We start from the raw sequence: 22,995 nt of genomic DNA on the forward strand, positions 1-22,995 counted from the left end.
GAGATGGTAAGTGCTAGGATCCTGAACATACTGTGAAAGTATAGCTGATAGGATCTGCAAAGAGAAGAGTCAAGGTTGAGGCTTGAGTCTCTAGAGAGATGGAGTTGCGATTCACCAAGTTGAGAAACCTGTTGTGGGGAGCAGGTTTGATGGTGTGCAGTGGGGTAAGATGTGGAAATCTGGAGTTCAGCTTCAGACTCGTTGATTTTGACATGCATATAAGAAACCCATGTGGAGATGTTGAGGCAGCAATTAGATGTTAAAGTCTGAGTTCAGAAAAGAGAAATGGGCCGTCTGGAGATATAAATTTGGGAGCAGTAACCTACCTAAAACCATAGATCTGGATGAGATCCCTGAGGAGTGTGTATAGACAGAGAAGAAAGTTCCAAGGACTGAGCCCTGGGGTCTCTAAGTGTTTAGAGATTGAGAAGATAAGTGGAAAAGAAGTCATCAGCCTGGAAGGAGGAGACCAAGGGAGGGTGATCCAGAAGCTAAGAGAAAAAATATTTCAGGAAAGAAGATGTGATCATTTGTGTCAAATGCGTCTGAAAGTCGACGTTGGATGGGGCCTGACCACTGGCCTTAGCACCCTGGAATTACTGACTCCTCAAAAAGATCTATTTCGGTAAGATGGTGGGAAAGAAAGCTTGATGGGAGTAGATTAAAGAGAGAATGGGAGGCGGAAAATAGAGCTAGCAACTATAGGCTAGTCTTTCAAGGAGTTTTGCTATCACATGGGAATGATCCAAAAACAGAGGGGAAAGATAATGACGTTGGAGATGAGGGAAACCGTATCAGGAGCAGTGTTGAGCTTGGGAAAGAGAGTGGGAATTAGCACATGAATGAGAAGTTGGCTTGAGACAAGAGCACAGGCAGGTCATCCAGAATCACAAGAGGAGGGTGAAATAGCATGTGAAATCAGAAGCCAGGTGGCGTGAAGGAGAGGGAGGATGAGGTACTGGTCGGGGAGAGAGGGGAAGGCGTGAGCAGAGGAGTCGCCTCTGGAAGTGTGATAGGATGGCCAGGCAGCACTAGGGCTACAGGAGATTAGTGGTTGTTAGTTTAATTTAGAACCAACACCATGGTTGTGTGTTTTTCTTCGGTCACTTTCAGCTGTCCAAATGCAGGCAAGGAGTAGGCAGAAAACTGCCTATAAGAAGGGGTGGAATTTTGGCAAGCAAATATGTCAACGTGAGAAGAGAGGCCAGGGAGCCTAGAATGTGGGCGAGGGAATGTTTACAACGACGGCCCGAGAAATCTAAATCGGGTTAGGAGGGAAACCAGGACATCAGGGGGTGAAGGACAGTGAGCAGATGGTAGGATCAGGGGATTGGAGGATCCAGTGGGATTGAAGGATTACTGGAATCAGAGCACTACAGAGAGTGCTGAAAAAATAGGAAGTGGTGGTCAGAGTGAGATCCTTGAAAGTGAAAGTTACAGAAGACTTGCAGTTATTAGTAATATTAAATCTAGGCTATCACCAAGCGACTGAGTGACTGAAGTAGGATAGAAATCACTGAAAGAAAGAAATCAATGAACTGAGAGGTCTGAGAACTTGAAGAGAGCAGACAGTGAACCATTGCATTAGCTTCCTATTGCTACTGTAGCAAATTACCACAAACTTAGTGGCTTAAAACAATACAGATTTGTTGTCTTACAGTTTTAGAGGTTAGAAGTCTAAAATCAGTCTCATTAATCTATAGTCAAGGAGTCAGCAAGTCTGATTCTCTCTGGAGGCTCAAGGGCAGAGCCCCTCCCCTTGCCTTTTCCAGCCTCTCGGGGCTGCTTGCATCCCTTGGCTGGGGTTCCTTCCTCACAACTGTATCGCTCCAACCTCTGCCTCTCTCATACCTCTCTCTTCTGACTCAGATACTCCTGACTCTCTCTCATAAGGACCCTGTGATTACCCTGGATAATCCACCACCCCCCCCCATCTCAAGATTTTTAACTTTTAAGATGTTAATCTCTACATCTGCAAAGTCCCTCTTGTCACTTACATATTCACATGTACTGGAGATGAGCACATGGGCATCTCTGGAGGAACATTATTTAGCCTACCACACCAGCAATATATTTTTTTTCCTCTGTGAAGACTTCCCTGATTCTGGCACTCCCACCCCACCCCAGGCTGAGTTGATAAATATTCCTTTTGGTTCACCCTTGCACCTTCTAAGGACATTCCCATATTAGAGGATATGCCTTCTTTATTTGAGTATGTACTATGCTAGGTTCTGGGTTAATCGCTGTTAATACAAATAGGATACAACATTAAAAATATTCTCACCCTAATCGCCAATGTTTGCTTATATGTCTATTTCCCCAGGTAGACCGTGGATCACACCAGGACAGAAACTACTCACATTCATCTCTCTGTCCTCGGTGCCTGCCATGGCACCTGACATATAACATGTACTTGGTGGACCTTTTTAAATGGGTAAATGAGCTTTGTGTGCATTTAGTAACAGAAACATCTTCTCTAAGTGATCACTTGCACATGAAAAGAAACTATTTTCATAATCCTAACCCAGCTTCCTGACAGCACTAAATTAGTATGCCTTAATGTACATATGTATCATTTTACTAATCTGCAAGCTAATCCCTCAGATGTCTGGAAACAAATGCTAGTCTTCTGAATATTATGTATTTTTAAATATCCACCAGCTAACGTCTTAATTTAGGAACACTTGGACACCGTAGCTCGTAATGATTCTGCCAAGCCTGCTTATTTAGAGAATTTAGATTGGGTCATATCTCCAGGGAAATCACCTGAATTAAAATAGAAAGTATCATCCATCTCTTATTCAGTCACGATTAGAGACTGATAAAAACACATCAGCAATCACATAAAGACTGAATTCCTCAAAAGCAGCCTGGCAAAGTAATAAATAATATCCTGTGCAAAAATCAACTGCAGACACTTATTAAATTCATATCCTTTTATATGAATATTTTATAATTATTACCTCAAAGAACTAGATGATAACAGATTCCAGTGAATATTTTGATATCTACAGTTACATAATGGTGAAATTAGATTCTGGGACACTGAGTCCATTGTAAATCTTTTGTAAATGGAATTATCAAAGCCTAAATCATTTTTCACCAGACAAGTTGCTTTCTTCAGCTGTGCAATCCTACAACTGCGGATACATCTTTTGTAGATTATAGAGACCTACATTATAACCCTATCCTAATGGCTGATCAGCTACTCAATTGGAAAAGCCCCAGAAGAGTTCTGTCATCAGAATTATTCAGATGCTACCCTGATTTATGAACACCAAACTATTATCCCTGTGAATAGTAGGGGTATTTTCCCTCAGAATGTAGACAGAGGTTTGTCCATCCCATTTTCAAAAAATACTCATGTTTTAAACTAGTATACCATATATTTCCTCAAAACTCCAGGCCTATCTCTTTTTGACAAATTATAGGGTCATAGTTTCTAAATTGAGACTTCATGTAAAGAAAAAACATACTTCAGGCAATGGAGAGGTACTGATCACAGTTATTCTGTTTTAGCTCAAAACAATGCAAAACAACTTAAAGCTATTAGTAGCATTATCAATCATTCATAAGTCCTTGATTCCCTAGACAAAAGCCATCCAGAGACCCAGTCGAGCTGTCCTAATATAGATGCAAGGCACTCATGTTTCTGTGGAGTATCCTCCTACTATGAAAATCAGAATGGGTCCAGGTACAACCCTAGAGAAATACATGCACACGTGAGTAAAGGGACACAGACAAGTGTGTTCATTGGGGTATTGTAGGTAACAGCCAAAGTGAAAGATGGCAGATTCCATTTACCTTTGGCGTAAAGTGGTGACTTGATGGAGCACAGGAGGGTTCTTGGGGTGCTGGCAATGTTTTAATTTTTGATCTGGGGACTGGTTACACAGGTGTGTTCACTTTTTGGAAATACACTGAACCGTTGTTATTTGTGCACATTTCTGCGTGCATATTATTCTTCAACAGAAGGGGTTTTTTTTCCTTTTTTGTTTTTTTAAAGACCAAGAGATTTTCTCAGCTCTCACGAGGTTGATCTTGCTATTCAAAGTGCATTCCACAGGACTAACAGCATGGACTTCTAGGAGAATGACCGAAAAGTAGACTCTCAGGCCCCACCCCAAACCTTCTGAACCTGAATCTGGATTTTGACAAGATCCCCAAGTGGTTTGAATGCACACCGAAGCTTGAGGAACACTGATCTAAAGCATAAAATTACAAATAGAAAAGCACAGCATGACAGTGTAATAAGTGGTATAATGGAAGGAAGCACAGGGTGCTATGGAGGCCAGAAGAGGCACCCCTCGCCCAGACCAGCTCAGCTGCCCCGCTGAGTTTGCTCCCAAGCTGAGTAATTCTGGGAGGACCTAATTGCCAGAAATATTGGCTTAGAACCTCAGGTTTGCTCCCTCCTTTATTTACCATTTAGCATTTTAGTGAGGAGCGGTAATTGGCTAGAATCAATACAAAAGAAGCCTGAGTTTCAGGCCAAGAAAGTGCTGCTGTGATTCTGCAGTTGTTTAAAAAGATAAATGGTCTCTATAGCTAGGCACAAAGAAAAGTAGGACAAGCACGAGGAGAACCTGATAGAGGAGTGCCTCGCAAATAATTAGTGGCTAATTTTAGCCCATCAGCTTACCTATTTTTTCATTATTCACTCAAACTGAGTTCCAAAGTCGTAAAATTTGACCCTGCAGAAGAGACCCCAAAATAACATTTAAGATCCAATTATTATCTCACATAATGGACACTAAAAGCAGAGCCTCAGCAGCACCTCAAATGTTGAGTCATTACTTTCCTATTTCTTCTGTTTGTCATTCCTGTGATCACCATTATTGTATTTCTCCAGAGCATTATCTCTTTTAAAAATGGGATCATAAAGAATGAATTCCAGGTGTAATGATGTTAAACACCATGGAGAGATGATTTCTTGTCTTTGTATGGCGTACTCCCTTTAATTTATACTTGAGTCACAATAAATTGTTTTAATTATAATACTACACTGCTAACTCATTTAGTTTGTGTTCCACTCTGGCCTGGAAGCACTTTCTACTACATTTGTGACTCTTTGGCCTCAAGCCTCTTTGAGTCTGTATTTCTGACTCCTCAAGATTTTAACTTGCATTTGTCTCTGCTGAGGTTGAAAGCAAGTCTTGGTTTTCAGTACACAGATTTTATGATTTTTCCATCATGTTGCCTTCTATTTGATGTTCAAATTGATAGCGTCCCCTCCCTGCAAGTGGGTGCCCTCCTCAAATTTAGTGAATACTTTCAATATCTTTATCTCAATTACTGATAAAGAACTAACCCCTGAAGATGTCCTTGAGTTGATAAGGAGCCACTGATAATCACTGTTTAGGAATTTTCAGTAGGCTAATAGTATCTCAGCCTCTGGCGTAGCAAATCATGTGACATAGAATCAACTGCCTTAGTCACATTCATATGGGGTCCTTCCCTCTAACCCGCCATCCACTCACCCACCACCATATATCCTGCCCCTGAGGCACAAAAGGAAATAACAACATTGGTTTGGCATAATCCTCTTTTAACCAACCCATGCCTTGGCATTAAAAATGTAAGGAAATAAGACCATTTTCTCTGCGTCATAGCCAAGGCACTCTGCAGCAAACCCAGTGTGGTTTCTGAGCAGCATTTAATAAGTGGAACAGGCTGGACTGCCTGATGCCTGGAAACACACACCAGATCAGATATTTATTAGTAAAAGTGGCAGGAGTGATTCAAGATCTGAGGTCACCAGGGTCTGAGAACAACCGATCAGGAGGACAAGTAGCCACCCTGGATAAAATCTGACCTCCTTCCACAATCCCACTCAGCAGTCAGAACAGACGAGAGCAGCAGCCAAAGGAAGCTCCCCCAGTTTTTTTTTTTTTTTAAATCTAAAACAGAAATGTAGACAATCATCAAGCAAAGACAACTCCATACTGAGTAACAGGAAAACATACGTTGGTCTGTGTTAAATTATAACTTAACCATGCACAGGCAGGCCCCATAGAAGTCTACTACTTTGCTTTAACTTGTCCTGATAATTTACTTTTTGGATAAAATCCCTGCCATTTTCATGCGACTCCCTGCAGAATTATTTTCACTCTCTGGCACCACCTCCTTTTCAAGAAGTAAACCTCGTTCTTCTTCTCCTTGTTCTAACTTGACCATAACATATGCAGAGTTTGTTCAGGGTCAAATCTCTGCTTTTTGCGTATCAGTTTCTTTTTCAGTGTCAGAACCATTGTTTCAGTTGTAACCAGCTAGACGGTAAGGACAGTGTGTGTGTGTGTGTGTGTGTGTGTGTGTGTGTGTGTGTGTGTGTGTGTAATAGATTCTTTTCTTAATACAAGTATTCCTCATCCTGTGGAAAAAGTCTGCTAGATTTTAGCGTTAGGAAATAAAGCAGGGAATTAAATCCCTATTAATGGCCTGAAAACTCGTGATTTCAGGATTTTAAAATTCCTTTTTCATTATATTCAGTAGATTGAAATTGCTATGCTAAAATGTGACAGGGGATGGCAGGCACTTCTCCTGGCTGAAAGAGCTGCAGAGGGGCAGGTGCTCAGGACCACCTGGTTACAGCTGTGATGCCCCCACTGGCACCAGTGCAACTGCTTCTAGACCAGTTCCAGAGGTCCCAACCCTTAATCACTTGCTTCTTTTCCAATGACCTGACAAATGCCTGGGAACCAAGTCTCTAATTCAGAAGGCTCCCCAACTCCTAGACCCCCTTCCCTCTCCCTTATTCTCTCATATGGCTTCACCAGACCTCAGCCCCACTGGGTCAAAGGCCTAATGTCCTCCATGCTCTGACTGGCACCCTTCTATTTGACTCTGTGTTCTAAGCTATCTTCCCTTGACTCTATCTCCTCCAGAACTCATCTCCCCAAAATAGGGTTCATGATACAGAATCTCACTTTATAACCAACTTAGCTGGTATGTCTACTTTTTCAAATTGAGCACCACATGCAATCTGGGATCTAAGTCACTTTTAACACCCACAGCTGACAAATGGTTACCCCAGAGAGGGGGATTTTTTTTTTTAAGATTTTTTTGAAATTAATTAATTTATTAATTAATTAATTAATTTATTTATTTATGGCTGCCTTGGGTCTTCGTTGCTGCGCGCGGGCTTTCTCTAGCTGCAGCAGGCAGGGGCTACTCTTTGTTGCGGTGCGCGGGCTTCTCATTGTGGTGGCTTCTCTTGTTGTGGAGCACGGGCTCTAAGCGCGCGGGCTTCAGTAGTTGTGGCGCATGGGTTCCAGAGCGCAGGCTCAGTAGTTGCGGCACACAGGCTTAGTTGCTCTGCGGCATGTGGGATCTTCCCGGACCAGGGCTCGAACCTGTGTCCCCTGCATTGGCAGGCTAGAATGTGTGTGTGTGTTTATATTTTCATCCTTTTGGAATTTGAAATCATCTTTATCCATTCATGGTCATCAGGATAATTGCACCTTCATATGATGGTCATCACATAGGTCTTACAATCAGAAGGAACTCCAGAGGTCACCCAGAGTCCTTGAGCTTCTGGGGAAGGGCAGAGGGTTTCAACCTGACCTCCAAGATTGTAAGGACTCATCCAGACTTTTCTCTTGAATTTCCCAGGAGGAAAGATGTCAGTAATTTTATTTACAGCTTTAGAATTGTTAAACCCAAGCCAAGCCTCGTCCCCCTTGTCTCTCCAGCCTTATCTCCCTCTGCTCTCCTACATATACCCTTTGCTCTACTTATTAAATCTGAATTTCCTGGAACTTTCCTGCATCCATGCCTTTGCTCAAACTGCTTTGTTCTCATTGATTTGGGCACCCTTTGTTCTACCTGTCTGTTAAGGCCTAACTTAACTGCTTCAGCTCTCCATGAAGTCTGCTTTGATTTCTCAAGTCTGCCTGAATTCTCTCTCCTCTTTACTCCTCAGGCAGGAAAAGTGCTACCTAGGAAACTCAGGTGATTTTCTGCCAGGTACTATCATTATTTGTACACCTGTCTGATTTCCTTACTTAACCTTCTTTGGAGCATCTTTATAGACTTATGGTGCCTGGCACATAGTAGGATTTAGTCCATGTTGGATGGCTAAATGAATGAAAGATTCATGTCATGACTCATGTCCTCACTTCCTTCAGGTCTTTTCTCAGATGTCATCTTTCCCTGGCCATCCTTTATAAATTTCAACTCTGGATACTTTCTATTTCCTTTCCTTGCTTTATTCTTCTTTGTAAAACCTGTCAGCACTATTATTATTTTCCTCTAGAATGTAAGATTTGTGAGAGCAGGTTTTTTTTTTCGGGGGGGGGTGTATTTTTATATACTGTTGTATCCCTAGTACATAGAACAGTGTCTGGTAAACTGCAGGCACTCAATTAATACTTGCTGGATAAATGAATGACAAATTTATTTGTTCAAGGAGTACCACTATTCTATACCTGTGTACTCCTTATCTCTTTCCTGATTTCCAAGCTCACATTTCCTCCTAAGCATCTCTGCAGAAAATCTGCCATCATCTTAATCTCAGTTTGGCCAGCTAGACTCGTTATTATCTCCCTTAGTACTTCAGTAAACCTTAGGCCTTATTTCTGTTAATAAGACACCTCTAAAACTTGGCTCTTTCTTCTTCGTGATTTCTCCTTCCATATAGCAGGTCTCTCAATCTTGTTGAGTCCATTTCCTAAGTCTTGCTCCAGCTGTCTCCTAGTCTCCATTCCCACTGTCTATGCTTTAGTTCAGGTGTAAGTCTTTTACTCAGTGTAGAAGTCTACAAGGTAGTCTCCAATCCATTTTATTCACTGCCACCATTTTAATTCTCCTGATGAAGAGATTTGCTCAGATTACTGCTCTCTCCACAAACCTTCTGTGGCTGCCCATTATCTGTTGAATTAAATAGGCAAGTAGTCCAAAAGTGATGTTTGCTATTCTCTGTTCAGTTTATTTTTTTAACATATATTTTTAAAATGTTTTATCTATCTATCTATTTATTTATTTATTTATGGCTACATTTGGTCTTCATTGCTGTGTGCGGCCTTTCTCTAGTTGCAGGAGCAGGGGCTACTCTTTGTTGCGGTGCGCGGGCTTCTCATTGTGGTGGCTTCTCTTGTTGTGGAGCACGGGCTCTAAGCGCGCGGGCTTCAGTAGTTGTGGCGCATGGGTTCCAGAGCGCAGGCTCAGTAGTTGCGGCACACAGGCTTAGTTGCTCTGCGGCATGTGGGATCTTCCCGGACCAGGGCTCGAACCTGTGTCCCCTGCATTGGCAGGCGGATTCTTAACCACTGAGCCACCAGGGAAGCCCCAGAGAGGGGGATTTTTAGTGCCACAGCAGAACCACTAAATTCCTCTGTGTCTCATGATGTATTTGTCCTTGCAGAAGTCATTCATTGATTCATACATACATACATTCATGTATTTAATCACTTATTTAAAATGCATTTGTTAAACATCTGCCATGTGCCAAGCAAGGAAGAGATAAACAACATAATATTGTTACCTTCAAGAAGCTCATAATCTAGTAGCCAGATAAATAAAGATAATTATGGCTCTAAAACAATAAGAAAAAAATCAGTAAAAGTGAAATGCAAAGGGTATTCTGAGAGCTCTGAGAAGAGGTATCTTAACCAGCTAGGAGGGATTAGGGAAGACTTTTTGGACAAGTCTGGTGTATGATCCAGTTTATTGCTTGCTGGGAGGTAAATGTAGAAGTAAGGCAGCAAGTGAAACCGAATTACATTTCATAAAATCAAACTATAGGCCCATAAAGCTTCAGCCAACATATAAAAAAATTTATATCATGTCTTTGACCAAAGACATCCAATCTTTAGCAGGCAGTTTCTTGCTGTGAGCACAGTTAGATGCGTACAAAGATGGTTTAGTTTGAGGTACTCATTAAGTCCTTGGACAATGTTTTGAGGATTCCAGGTCCACTTTCTCTGCCCCTGGCTCATTAACAATTTTCATAATAGATCTTCAGAGGGACCAACATACAGGAAACTCCACTGTTTCTGAAAGATGACCTCTAAAAAATGTTGAACACAGACTTAAGAAGGTTTGCATTTGTCTCTGCTCACAGAATAGCATCCAGAATCTTTCATATTTAAAAATGCCTTAAAAAGAATCAGCTGTCCATATGTATACAAGCCACAGTGCTGATCTACTTAGGCCTGCTGCTTCCTGCAAACAGAAAGAGAAGGAAATAAAACAGCTTCCAGTCAAAATGAGATCAACTCATCTGACCCACAAAAAAAAAAAAAAAAAAATCCAATTACTTTACAATAAGACAATTACAGCAATTCCCATGGAATAAGCTAGCTTGGGCTTTTAACTAATCCTGGATAAAGCTTGGAGGCCAAGTTGATTTTAAATAGTGATCTAAACATTTACATGCTTATTTGAAGTTTGGCTCTCTTAAATTCATAAGAAAGGTCTCCATTATTTCTTAGTGAAAAATTCTTCTCCTGTTGATATTTTCCAAACTTTTGTCATTACCAAGCCCCCAGAAGACAGCAAGATTGTCTTATATTTTGTATCCCCATGTGTAACAATTAGAAAATAGGAAGAATTTAATGAATGTTTATGAATAAATTAAAAAACCCAAATTTGGGAGTACTTCCCTGGAGGTCCAGTGGTTAAGACTCCACGCTTCCAATGCAGGGGCTGAGGGTTTAATCCCTGGTCAGGGAACTAAGATCCCACATGCTGCGCAGCATGGCCAAAAGATTAAAAAAAAAAAAAAAAATTTGGAGACAGGGTGAATAGATAGGAAGGAAATAATACAATCTCTGTTCCCACAGTGGAGTGAATCCTGCACCCCCAGACTAGCTACAACCATCTTAACCCAGAACATAAGAACAAGTACTAATCCCTTTTCAGAATGTCAATATTTCAAATTATGTTTATTTGCTGGATAGGGTCGCTGTTTATGTTTTTCCCAATGTTATGCAGCTGTGTTTGTCTGCCCTTTGACATATTTGTCCATCCTGATGGAAAGCTTAGACAAAGTGGGAATGATGCCTATTTTAATGGCTTCATGGCACTTAAGTGGGTACTTAAAGATGCTATTCTGAATGGAGCCTTTGGGAGACCCTAATGAGTAACACCATTCTAAATGAACTGAAATACCAAAAGAACAGCCTCTCTCTCTGGAAGAAGAATACTGAATGACATCACTGTGTTTTCAAAGCACAACACCATCATTTAGAAAACATTCCTCGTTACTTTGGAAGTCTCCTCCTCTGTGCCCCAGTGCCCATTTCCCTAAAGGGGCATGTCTGGAGTGAGCAGAGGAAGGGAAGATAGAAATGAAGGAGCCACTGTTTTGTTGCTTCTTCCTTAGGCCGAGGTGCCCTACATACATATAAATGGCCAGCATATAAAAGGCACCCTTATCCATATTTCTACCCATCACCTCCAACAAACTTCCCAGCCGTGATACTCAGGCTGGGGCATCAGGAGAATTTCCAGTTCACTCAGGCTCCTGCCTTGATATAAACCAGCACCATAGAAAGATGTGATCACAGAGCTGGGAGCACTTGTTATATCCACAACATCCCCAGCTCCTCCCCCAGAGACTCTGATCCCCTGGGTCTGGGGTAGGAGAGCGCAGGCTCAGTAGTTGTGGCGCACGGGCTTAGTTGCTCCGCGGCATGTGGGATCTTCCCGGGACAGGGCTCGAACCCGTGTCCCCTGCATTGGCAGGTGGATTCTTAACCACTGTGCCACCAGGGAAGCCCACCACTTAATTTTATAGATGATGAAACTGAGGATAGAAAGTTGCAATGACTTGGCCAAGGTCACACAGCAAATCTGTGTTTAAGCCTAGGTTAGGCCACAAGGAGCCGCTTTTTTTTTCATTTTTTTTTTACTTCATCCACATGCTGATCTTCAGGAAGCACATGAAGCAGTGCTGGCACATGTCATCTGGTGGGTTTAGTCCCACATGAGTGGCTGCATGAGACAGACTACTTCCATGGGTAGTATCTGCCTCCAGGCTGTGCCTAATTAAAGGTTATAAAAACCAGTCTCCCAAGTGCAGAGGGATTTGCAGGAAACAGCAGAAAAAGGAGTAGAGAAACAATTAGATGAATGTTGACAACAGAAAAAAGGATTCTTTAACATATTTCAATGTCTATGTTATAATTCTTATTGTAACAAAATGAACTTTAAGCAGGAGAGGTTCTGTAAATTTTCAAAGGCAATTTTTTCTGACAGCATTCTCAATTTAAAGTGACTGCCTGTTTATTATTGAAGATCTGTATAATACAGCAAAAAATTCTAAACATGATTTAAAGAAGACCAACACTAGGCAAGGTCATAGAGACAGCAAGTGTGCTCCGACTTCCCCATCCTGCTCTGGTTACCCTTCTGATACCACAATGGCAACTGCTCAGCCCCACTGTGGTTAATGCCCTCCTGTCCCCAGTCTCCCCATCTTGATCAGTTCAATACCCATTTTTCTGTATGTTTTCAGCCTCCTTACTCTCGTCTTCCTTTCTTTCCTGAGGGATGGCTCCAAACCCTACATCAGGTTTCTACATTCCCCTTCCCTCCACTCTCAGATGCTTCCTCCTCTGTCTCTCTTGCCAGCTCTTCTCATCTGCCTGCATCTAAAATGGGCCCCAATACTGAGGTCCCTCTCCCCTTGACTCTGTATATTGAACATTTCCCTTGGGTGATTCATCCACTTTAAGGCTTCGGTTTCCACCTACAGACTTAAAGACTCCCAAATCTGGGTCTTAGCCTGGATAGCTCTCCCAAGCTCCAGACACATATTTCCAACCATCTGGACACTCCACTTGGATGTCCTGCAGGCACCTGAAGCATACATAGCATGTTCAAATCAAACATGTTATCCTCCGGCCAAAGCTGCCCTCACCTGCGTCTCTATCCTAGTGAATTGTGTCTCCAATGTTAGACACCCCAGTGTCATCTCAGATTCCTCCCTCACCCTCATCCAAATAAATCTACTCCACACATTCTGGTAGTCTCTCTTGGGAGTGTTTCTTGAGCACAGCCAAGCCACCTTTCCTGGTGTCACCGCCCTGGTCATCTTGGAAAAGAGCCTCTGAACTGGTTTCCCTGCCCCCGGCCTCTCCTTGCTCAGCTCCATCCTGCACTGTTTGCAGAGTTACTGATTGTCTCTTTTGTGTGGTTCCCCTTTCCTGTAACGTAACGTTGGGAATTCTTAAAATGGCATAAATGGGTACTTCCCTGGTGGTGCAGTGGTTAAGAATCCGCCTGTCAATGCAAGGGACACGGGTTCGAGCCCTGGTCCAGGAAGATCCCACATGCCGTGGAGCAACTAAGCCCGTGTGCCACAACTACTGAGCCTGTGCTCTAGAGCCCGCGAGCCGCAACTACTGAGCCCACGTGCCACAACAACTGAAGCCCACGCGCCTAGAGCCCGTGCTCCACAACAAGAGAAGCCCCTGCTCGCCACAACTAGAGAAAGGTTGCGTGCAGCAAGGAAGACCCAACACAGCCAAAAAAAATTTTTTTAAGAAAAAAATGGCATAAATGTTCCTTCAGCCTAACTTTGCTTTTCGTTCTTACTAATCTCTCATCACTCCCCCAGAAATGCACCCTTTTGCCAAATGAATTTACAGTTTCCCAAACACCCCAGGCTCACCAGCGATTTTGTGCCTTTACCTACACTATTCTCTGAGCCTGGATTCCCTCCAACCCCGCTTCCTCTTTCATTGTCCTACTTGTCCATTGTATATCAGTTTAAAAATCACCTCCTCTGAAAAATTTTCTCCAGTACATTGGGCATGATGGCTTGTTCTGCCTTCTTGGATCCTGCAGTTTTGTTTGAGTTTCAATTTCTCTGTTGATGCGTTTGGAGTCTTAACAGTAGTTAAGGTGCTCAAGGGCAGCATTATATTTTATCTAGTTTGGCATCTGCCTCATGTAGCACATAGAGGTTGCTCAGTAAATGGTGGAGGAATGTGATACCGAAAGCAGGTATTTCTAATTAAAAACATTTTTTAACAGCTTTATTGAGATATAATTCACACATCATACAATTACCCTTGTAAAATATACAATTCCATGGTTTTTAGTAAGTTCATAGGGTTGTGAAACAATCATAACAATCTAATTTTAGAACTTTTTTGTTCCCCCAGAAAGAAACCCCATACCTTTTAGCTATCACTTTCCCAACCCCCCAGTACCCCGACCCAGTCCTAGGCAACCACTTTTTTTTTTTTAATTAATTAATTAATTTATTTATTTTTGGCTGTGTTGGGTCTTCGTTTCTGAGCGAGGGCTTTCTCCAGTTGCGGCGAGCGGGGGCTACTCTTCATCGCAGTGCGCGGGGCTCTCACTGTCGCGGCCTCTCCCGTTGCGGAGCACAGGCTCCAGACACGCAGGCTCAGTAGTTGTGGCTCACGGGCTTAGTTACTCCGCGGCATGTGGGATCTTCCCAGCCCAGGGCTCAAACCCGTGTCCCCTGCATTGGCAGGCAGATTCCCAACCACTGCGCCACCAGGGAAGCCCGGCAACCACTTTTCTACTTTCTTTCTATGTGGATTTGCCTAGCCTTGATGTTTCATATAAATGGAATCATATATGGTATTTTGTGACTGGTTCCTTTCACTTAGCAGAACCTTTTCAAGACTCACTCAGGTTGTAGCATGTACCACTATTTCATTCCTTTTTACAGGCTGAGTAATAGTCCACTGTATGGCTATACCACATTTTGTTTATCCATTCATTTGTTGATGGACATTTGAGTTTTTTTCACTTTTTGGCTATTATGAATAACATTGTTTTTAACATTCATGTACAGGTTTTTGTGTTTTCATTTCTCTTAAGTATATACTTAGGAGTGGAATTGCTGGGTCATATGGGAACTCTATATTTAACTTTTTAAGAAACTGCCAAAATGTTTCCAAAGCAGTTGCACTATTTTATATGCCAACCAGCAATTAACAAGTGTTCCATTTTCTTCAGATCCTCACTGACACTTGGTATTGTCCATCTTTTTTATTATAGCCATCCTGGTGGTTATGAGGTGATATCTCATTTTGCATTTCTCTAATAACTAATAATTTTTAGCACCTTTTCTTGTCCTTTTTTTTAGCCATTTGCATATCCTCTTTGGAGAAATATCTATTCAAATCCTTTGCCTATTTCCAAATTAGGCTATTTGTCTTTTTATTGTTGAGATGTAAGTGTTCTTTATATATTCTAACCGAAGTTTCTTATCAATTATATGATTTGCCAAAGTTTTCTCCCACTCTATGGGTTATCTTTTTCACTTTCTTTTTATTGGAATATAGTTGCCTTTTTCACTTTCTTACTGGCATCTTTTGAAGCACAAAAGTTTTTAATTTTGATCAAGTCCAAATATATATAAATATATATTTTTTTCTTTTGTCACTTATGTTTTGGTACCATATCTAAGAAGTTATTGCCTAACCCATAAAGATTTACCATTATGTTTTCTTCTAAGAGTGGTACAGTGTTAGGTCTTACATTTATGTCTGTGATCCATTTTGAGTTAATTTTTGTAAATGGTTTGAGGCAAGGATCCAACTTCATTTTTTTGCATGTGAATATCCAGTTGTCCCACCACCATTAGTTAAAAAGACTATTCTTTTCCCATTGAATCATCCCAACACTCTTGAAAATCAACTGCCCATAAATGTAAAGGCTTATTTGTGGACTCTCAATCTTATTCCACTGAGCTATATGTCTATTCTCATGCTGAAACTTTTAATTTTTAATTTAATTTGAAAGATGTCATCCCTGTCAATAATTACGTTGGAGGCAATATAGTTTGAAGCTCAGAAGGGCCCCTAAAATTACACTAAGCTCAAGATCCTGAGATAACACTTGCCCTAGAGGAAAGCAATGAGCTTTAGCTGCTGAAGGTCTATTCTTGGACTCTTTTTAGGAGAGGGAATCATGCATGGGTCAACATTCTTGGGAACTGGCTGTCCTGCTCAGCAGGCTTCCTCTCTCCAGGTGGTCTCACTGAAAACATCCATTCTTCTTTTCCTTCAAAATAAGCCCCACCCTGTCCCAATCTCACTCTCTCCCTTATTCCAAGATTCATATTTTGAGTTTCCCAGGATATTAGGTATAGTTTTTAATAATGTGTAATTCATTTTTTCAGCATATATTGAATGAGCATCTGCTGTGTGCCAGACATAGTTCTTGACACAGAGAATACAGTAGTAAACAGAACAGAACTCATTACCCTCAAAGAACTTACATTTTAGAGGCACAAATAAGCAAAAACAAGTAATCAAATAAATAAAGTAATTCCAGATAAATACAATGAAGAAAATAGAGGTAATAAGATTGCAAATGAAAAAGGGACCTTATTTAAATAGACTGGTCTAAGGGAGCTCCCCAAGGAGGTGGTATTTGAGCAGAGTCCTCAGTGTTGATAAGTGAGCCACGTGAAGATCTAAGAGGAAAGTAATCCAGTCAGAGGTAACAGCAAGTACAAGGGCTCCAGTAGAGTATGTGGAACAGTGGGAAAGCAAATGTGGCTGGAGCAGAGTGAAAGAGTAAGAAAGGGGTAGAAGGTAGAGGTCAAAGAAGCAGCCGAAGGCAAGATCGTGCAGGTCTTCGTACATTAAAATTAGGAGTTTAGATTTTATTTTAAATATGAGGGAAAACGCTTGGAGAGGTTTAGCAAGGGACTGATGTGATCTAATTTACACTTTAAAAAGGTTACTCTACTAGAAGAAAACAGATGAAAATCTTTGTGACCTTGAGTTAGGCAAAGATTTCTTAGATACAACACACAAAAGCTTGATCCATGAAAGAAGATATTAAAAAATTGGACTTCATTAAAATTAAGGATTTCTGCTCTCTGAGAAACACTGTTTAGAGGATTAAAAACAGGGCGCAACTAGTTCTATATGCAAGGAGCTTGGAAGTTGCTACTCCATCTTAACAAGTAGATAGCTGACAAACTGAAAAATCAACCACTCTTCTTAGATACCTAAGAGCAGTGAGGTCACAAGGCAAGCTGCTACCCAAAAATTGAAGAAACAGGCAAATACAGAGAATCACAACTTACCAGAGCAGAAACCCACAAGCAAAAACCTCCATGGGAACCAGTGCTGCGGTAGAGAAACCTGAACTGTAATTGACAAATTATTATAGGCTCAGTGTGAACAACTCTGAGAGATAAAAGCTCCAGGAAGACCCTATCATAGGGAGGACTTCACATTTTTGTGTTTTGTGTCTAGGAACTCAATTGTGTGGTCAAGTGCGTATCACAGAAAAATTCCCTTGTGCTTCTGGCCTGGGGAGGAGAAAATGAACCATTTTGAAACACACCAGAACATTCTGTTCTTCTTAACAAGGTCTGTCCTCAGGAGAAACTATTTAACTAGAGCCTACCCTGCTAAGGTTTTATTAGAGCCTAGCTGACCTTGGGGAAGGGAAATACTTAATTCCAGCCCACTCTAGCCATCCTGTCCCACCTAAGGCAGGGTTGCAGTGGGGGGTGGGGGCAGGGGGGGAGTTCAGGAATTAATAAGCACTTGTGACGTTCACAGTCCAGAAGCATAGGTTCACTAAAAGCCTGAGACTTAATCATAGGACTATAGAATGCTTCCCCTCCCCGACACCTTACCACATTACTAAAGGCCTATTTAGAGTACTTCCTTCTACCTAGTACATCATGTCCAGCTATCAAGAAAAAAATTACAAGGCATAATAAGAGGCAAAAAACACAGTTTGATGAGATAGAGCAAGTATCAGAACCAGAATCAGATATGGCAGGGATGTTGGAATTATTAGACCAGCAATTATAGCAACTATGATTAATGTGCTAAGGAATCTAATGATAAAGTTGACAGTCTATAAAGAATAGATGGGCGAAGTAAGCAGAGAGATGGAAATTCTATGAAAGAACCAAAAAGAAATGCTAGAGATTAAAATAAACACTGTAACAGAAAGGAAGAATGCCTTTGATGGGCTTATTAGTAGACTGGACACTGCTGAGGAAAAAAAAAATCTCTGAATCTGAAGATATCTCAATAGAAAGCAGTGCTTAGTGGGAAATTTATACACTGAATGCATATATTAGAACAGAAGAAAGATCTAAAACCATAATCTAAGCTTCCACGTTAGAAAATTAGAAAAAAAAAGATGAAATTAAATTCAAAGTAAGCAGATCTCATGGATATTGAAAGGATAATAAAGGAATACTATGAACAACTCTATGCCCACAAATTTTATAATCTAGATGAAATGGATTATTTCCCTGAAGGACACAATCTGCCAAAACTCACACAAGAAGAAATAAACAATCCAAGTAGACCTGTATCTTTCAAAGATCTTAAATCAATAATTAATAGCTTTCCAAAACAGAAAGCACAAGACCCAGATGGATTCACTGGTGAATTCTGCTATACATGTAAGGAAGAAATTATACCAATTCACTACAGTTTATTTCAGGAGAAAAAAGCAGTGGAAATACTTCCTAACTCATTCTATGAGTCCAGCATTTCCTGAATACCAAAACCAGATAAAAATTACAAGAAAAGAAAATTACAAACCATTATCTCTCATGAAATAGAGGCAAAAATCATCAACAAAATATTAACATATTGAATTCAACATTGCATAAAAAGAATGATATACCATGACCAAGTGTGATTTATCCTAGTTATGCAAGACTGGTTCAACATTTGAAAATCCATTAATGTAATCCATCACATCAACAGGCTAAAGAAGAAAAAACACATGATCATATCAATAGATGCAGAAAAAGTATTTGACAAAATCCAGCAACCATTCATGATAAAAACTCTCAGTAAACTTGAAATAGAGGGAAACTTCCTCAACTTTATAAAGAACATTTACAAAAAAACCAAAATAAAAACAAAAAAACCTACAGATAACATCACACTTAATAATGAAAAGCTTGAGGCTTTTCCATTAAGATCAGGAAAAAGGCAAAGATGTCCCCTCTCACCACTCCTTTTCAACATTATACCATATGTCTTAGTTAATGCAATAGGACAAGAAAAGAAAATAAAGGTGTACCAATTGCGAAGGAAGACATAAAACTATCTTTTTTTGCAGGTGACATGATTATGTACGTAAAAAATCCAAAAGAATTGACAAAAAACTCCTGGAACTAATAAGCAATTATAGCAAGGTTGTAGGATACGAGGTTAATACATAAGAGTTGATTGCTTTCCTAATATACCAGTCATGAACAAATGGAACTTGAAGTTAAAAACATAATATTATTTACATTAGCACCACCCCCCCAAATTAGATACTTAGGTATAAATCTAACAAACTATGTATAAGATCTATATAAAGAAAACTACAAAACTCTGATGAAAGGTATCAAAGAAAAACCAAATAAGCTGAGATACATCCCATGTTTATGGACAGAAAGGCCCAATATTGTCAAGATATCAGTTCTTCCCAACTTGATTTGTAGATTCAAAGCAATCCCAATCAAAATCACAGCAAGTTGTGTGAATATCAACAAACTGACTCTAAAGTCTATATGGAAAGGCAAAACACCCAGAATAGCCAACACAATATTGAAGAAGGGCAAAGTTGGAGGACTGACACTACCCAACTTTAAGACTTACTATAAAGCTACAGTAATCAAGACAGTGTGGTATTGATGAAAGAATAGACAAATAGATCAATTGAACAAAATACAGAGCCCAGAAGTAGACCCACATAAATATAGTCAACCGATCTTTGACAAAGGAGCAAAAGAAATGCAATGGAGAATAATCTTTTCAACAAATGGTGCTGGAACAACTGGCCATCCACTTGCAAAAAATAAATCTGGACACAGACCTTACACCCTTTACAAAAATAACTTTAAAAGGATCACAGACCTAAATGTAAAATGCAAAACCATAAAACTCCTAGAAGACAACATAGGAGAAAACCTAGCCTTGGATATAGCAATGACTTTTAACATACAACACCAAAGGCATGATCTATGAAAGAAAAAATTGATAAGCTGGACTTCATTAACATTAAGAAACTTCTGTTCTGCAAAGACAATGTCAAAAGAATGAGAAGACAAGCCACACACTGGGAGAAAATACTTGCAAAAGGCACATCTGATAAAAGACTGTTATTCAAAATACACAAAGAACACTTAAAACTGAACAATAAGAAAACAAACAACTCAAAAAATAGTCCAAATACCTTAAAAGATAACTCACCAAAGAATATAACAGATGGCAAGTAAGCACATGAAAAGATGTTTTGCATCACATGTCATCAGGGAAATGCAAATGAAAACAACAACGACATACCACTACACACCTATTAGAATAGCCAAATCTAGAACACTGAAAACACCAAATGCTGGTGAGGATGTGGAGCAAAAGGAACTCTCATTCATTGCTGGTGGGAATGCAAAATGGTACAACCACTTTGGAAGACAGTTTGGCAGTTTCTTACAAACTTATGGGTGCACAAAAACCTGCACATGGATGTTTATAGTAGTTTTATTCAAATTGTCAAAATTTGGAAGCAACCAATATGTCCTTCAGTGAGTGAATGGATAAACAGTGGTAAATTCATTCAATGCATTATTATTCAGCACTAAAAAGAAATGAGCTATCAAGCCATGAACAGACATGAAAGAATCTTAAATGTGTATTACAAAGTAAAAGAAGTCAATTAGAAAAGGCTATATCTTGTATGATTCCAACTACATGACAATTCTAGAAAAGACAAATGGAGACAGTAAAAAGATCAGTGGTGGCCCAGGGTTAGGGGAGAGGAATGAATAGGCAGAGCACTATTTTTAGCACTACTCTATATGATACTATAAAGATGGATACATGTCATTACACATTTGTCCAAACCCATAGAATGTAAAACACTGAGCGTACCCTAATGTAAACTATGGACGTTGTATGATTATGATGTGTCAGAGTAGGTTCATCAGTTGTAACAAATGTTCCACTCTGGTGGAGGATGTTGATAATAGGAGAGGCTGTGTATGTGGAGGGGCTAGGAGTATATGGAAAATCTCTGTACCTTTTGCTCAATTTTGCTGTAAACCTAAAACTAGCCTAAAAAATCCTAACCCTAAAAACTCCAACAAAGTACTTCTATTCAGACTATTTTTAAAAACTTTCTGAACTCAACAGTTAGAAAACAATCTAATTAGAAAATAGCAAGGGAATTCCTTGGCAGTCCAGTGGACAGTACTCTGCACTTTCACTGCCAAGGGCCTGAGTTCGATCCCTGGTGAGGGAATTAAGATCCTGCAAGTCATGCATGGCGCAGACAAAAAAAAAAAAAAAAAAAAAAAAAGCAAAAGATTTGGACTCTTAAGTAAAGAGGGTATACGGATGGCAAGTAAGCACATGAAAAGATGTTTAATATCTTTAGCTATAAGGGAAATGCAAATTAAAACCACAATAGAGAGTTCGGGTCTTTTGAGGATGAGCTGCCTGTTCTCCATCCTTGGTGCCCTGCAGTAAATTCTGTACTTTCCCTCACCACATCCCGGTGTCAGTAAATTGGCTTTGCTGGGAGGCCGGCGAGGGGATATAAGTTCGATTCGCTAGAAAGAGTCTATATTCAGGAGGAAGTAATCCCAGAAAAGGAAGAACAGGCAGATCAAGATATGTAGCTCTGTGGCTGCCAAGTTGTGGTTTTTGACAGATTGTCGAATCAGTGAAGACTATCCCCCAAAAGAGATCTTACGAGCATTAAAGGCCAAATGTTGTGAGGAGGAACTGGACTTTAGGGCTGTGGTGATAGATGAGGTGGTGCTAACAATCGAGCAAGGAAACCTGGGTCTTTGTATCAATGGAGAACTAATTACTGCCTATCCTCAGGTGGTGGTAGTGAGAGTACCAACTCCTTGGGTGCAAAGTGATAGTGACTATCACAAAGTGATAGTGCGTCATCTAGAGAAGATGGGAAGCAGGTTGATGAACTGACCTCAAGCCATCCTGAACTGTGTTAATAAGTTCTGGACGTTTCAAGAGTTGGCAGGTCATGGTGTTCCTCTGCCAGATACTTCCTCTTACGGTGGTCATGAAAATTTTGCTAAAATGATTGATGAAGCAGAAGTACTGGAGTTCCCAAAGGTGGTGAAGAATACACGGGGTCATAGAGGCAAAGCGGTTTTCTTGGCTCGCGATAAGCACCCTTTGGCTAATCTAAGCCATCTTATTCGCCATGAAGCTCCATACCTATTTCAGAAGTATGTTAAAGAGTCTCATGGAAGGGACGTACGTGTCATTGTCGTGGGATGTCGTGTCGTTGGCACAATGTTACGCTGTTCAACAGATGGGAGGATGCAAAGCAACTGCTTACTAGGTGGTGTCGGGATGATGTGCTCATTGAGTGAACAAGGGAAGCAGCTAGCTATCCAGGTGTCTAACATCCTGGGATTGGATGTGTGTGGCATTGACCTGTTGATGAAAGACGACAGCTCCTTCTGTGTCTGCGAGGCCAATGCAAATGTAGGTTTCATCGCCTTTGATAAGGCGTGTAAGCTAGACGTAGCTGGTATCATAGCGGACTATGCCGCCTCCCTTCTGCCTTCTGGCCGGCTCACCCGGCGTATGTCCCTGCTCTCCGTGGTGTCCACGGCCAGTGAGACTAGTGAGCCGGAGTTGAGTTCCCCAGCCAATACTTCTGTCGAAAACATGAGCGCAAGTTCCAGCTCTGTTGACGGCGACCCTGAAACCACGGAGCGAGAGCTGCTCACCAAGCTCACAGGGGACCTATTCAGCAGAAACCAACTGCTAGCCAATGAAATCAGACTCCTGGTGGAGTGATTACACCAGTAAATAATTAACCAGCAAAACCCTTGTAAAACTTTCTTTTTCCTTTTTTTCTTTCTTTCTTTTTCTTTTTAAACCAACTTGCAGTGTTGTTCATGGAAAATGCTCAGGAAGATGAGAGAAAATTGAGTAGGATTAGTTAGGAGAGAAGAAGGGGGAGATAGACGAGACGTTTGCTACTAAGATGTTACTGACTTTGATTTACAAATCCTGCAGATAGAGAGGCAGAAGAGGTGAG

The 22,995-nt window shown here is 40.7% G+C and overlaps 1 protein-coding gene across 1 annotated transcript; it reads left to right on the forward strand.

Annotated features, from left to right (window-relative positions):
* The first annotated feature begins 539 nt into the window (after positions 1-539).
* Positions 540-22,751, forward strand: LOC102975069 (beta-citrylglutamate synthase B-like). Its single transcript, XM_055083860.1, is given in 2 exon segments — positions 540-625; positions 21,566-22,751. Coding segments are annotated over 2 exon segments (1,272 nt in total).
* Positions 22,752-22,995: the final 244 nt, after the last annotated feature.

Source organism: Physeter macrocephalus, chromosome 4 (genome assembly GCF_002837175.3).
Source record: "Physeter macrocephalus isolate SW-GA chromosome 4, ASM283717v5, whole genome shotgun sequence".
Classification (NCBI taxonomy): domain Eukaryota; kingdom Metazoa; phylum Chordata; class Mammalia; order Artiodactyla; family Physeteridae; genus Physeter; species Physeter macrocephalus.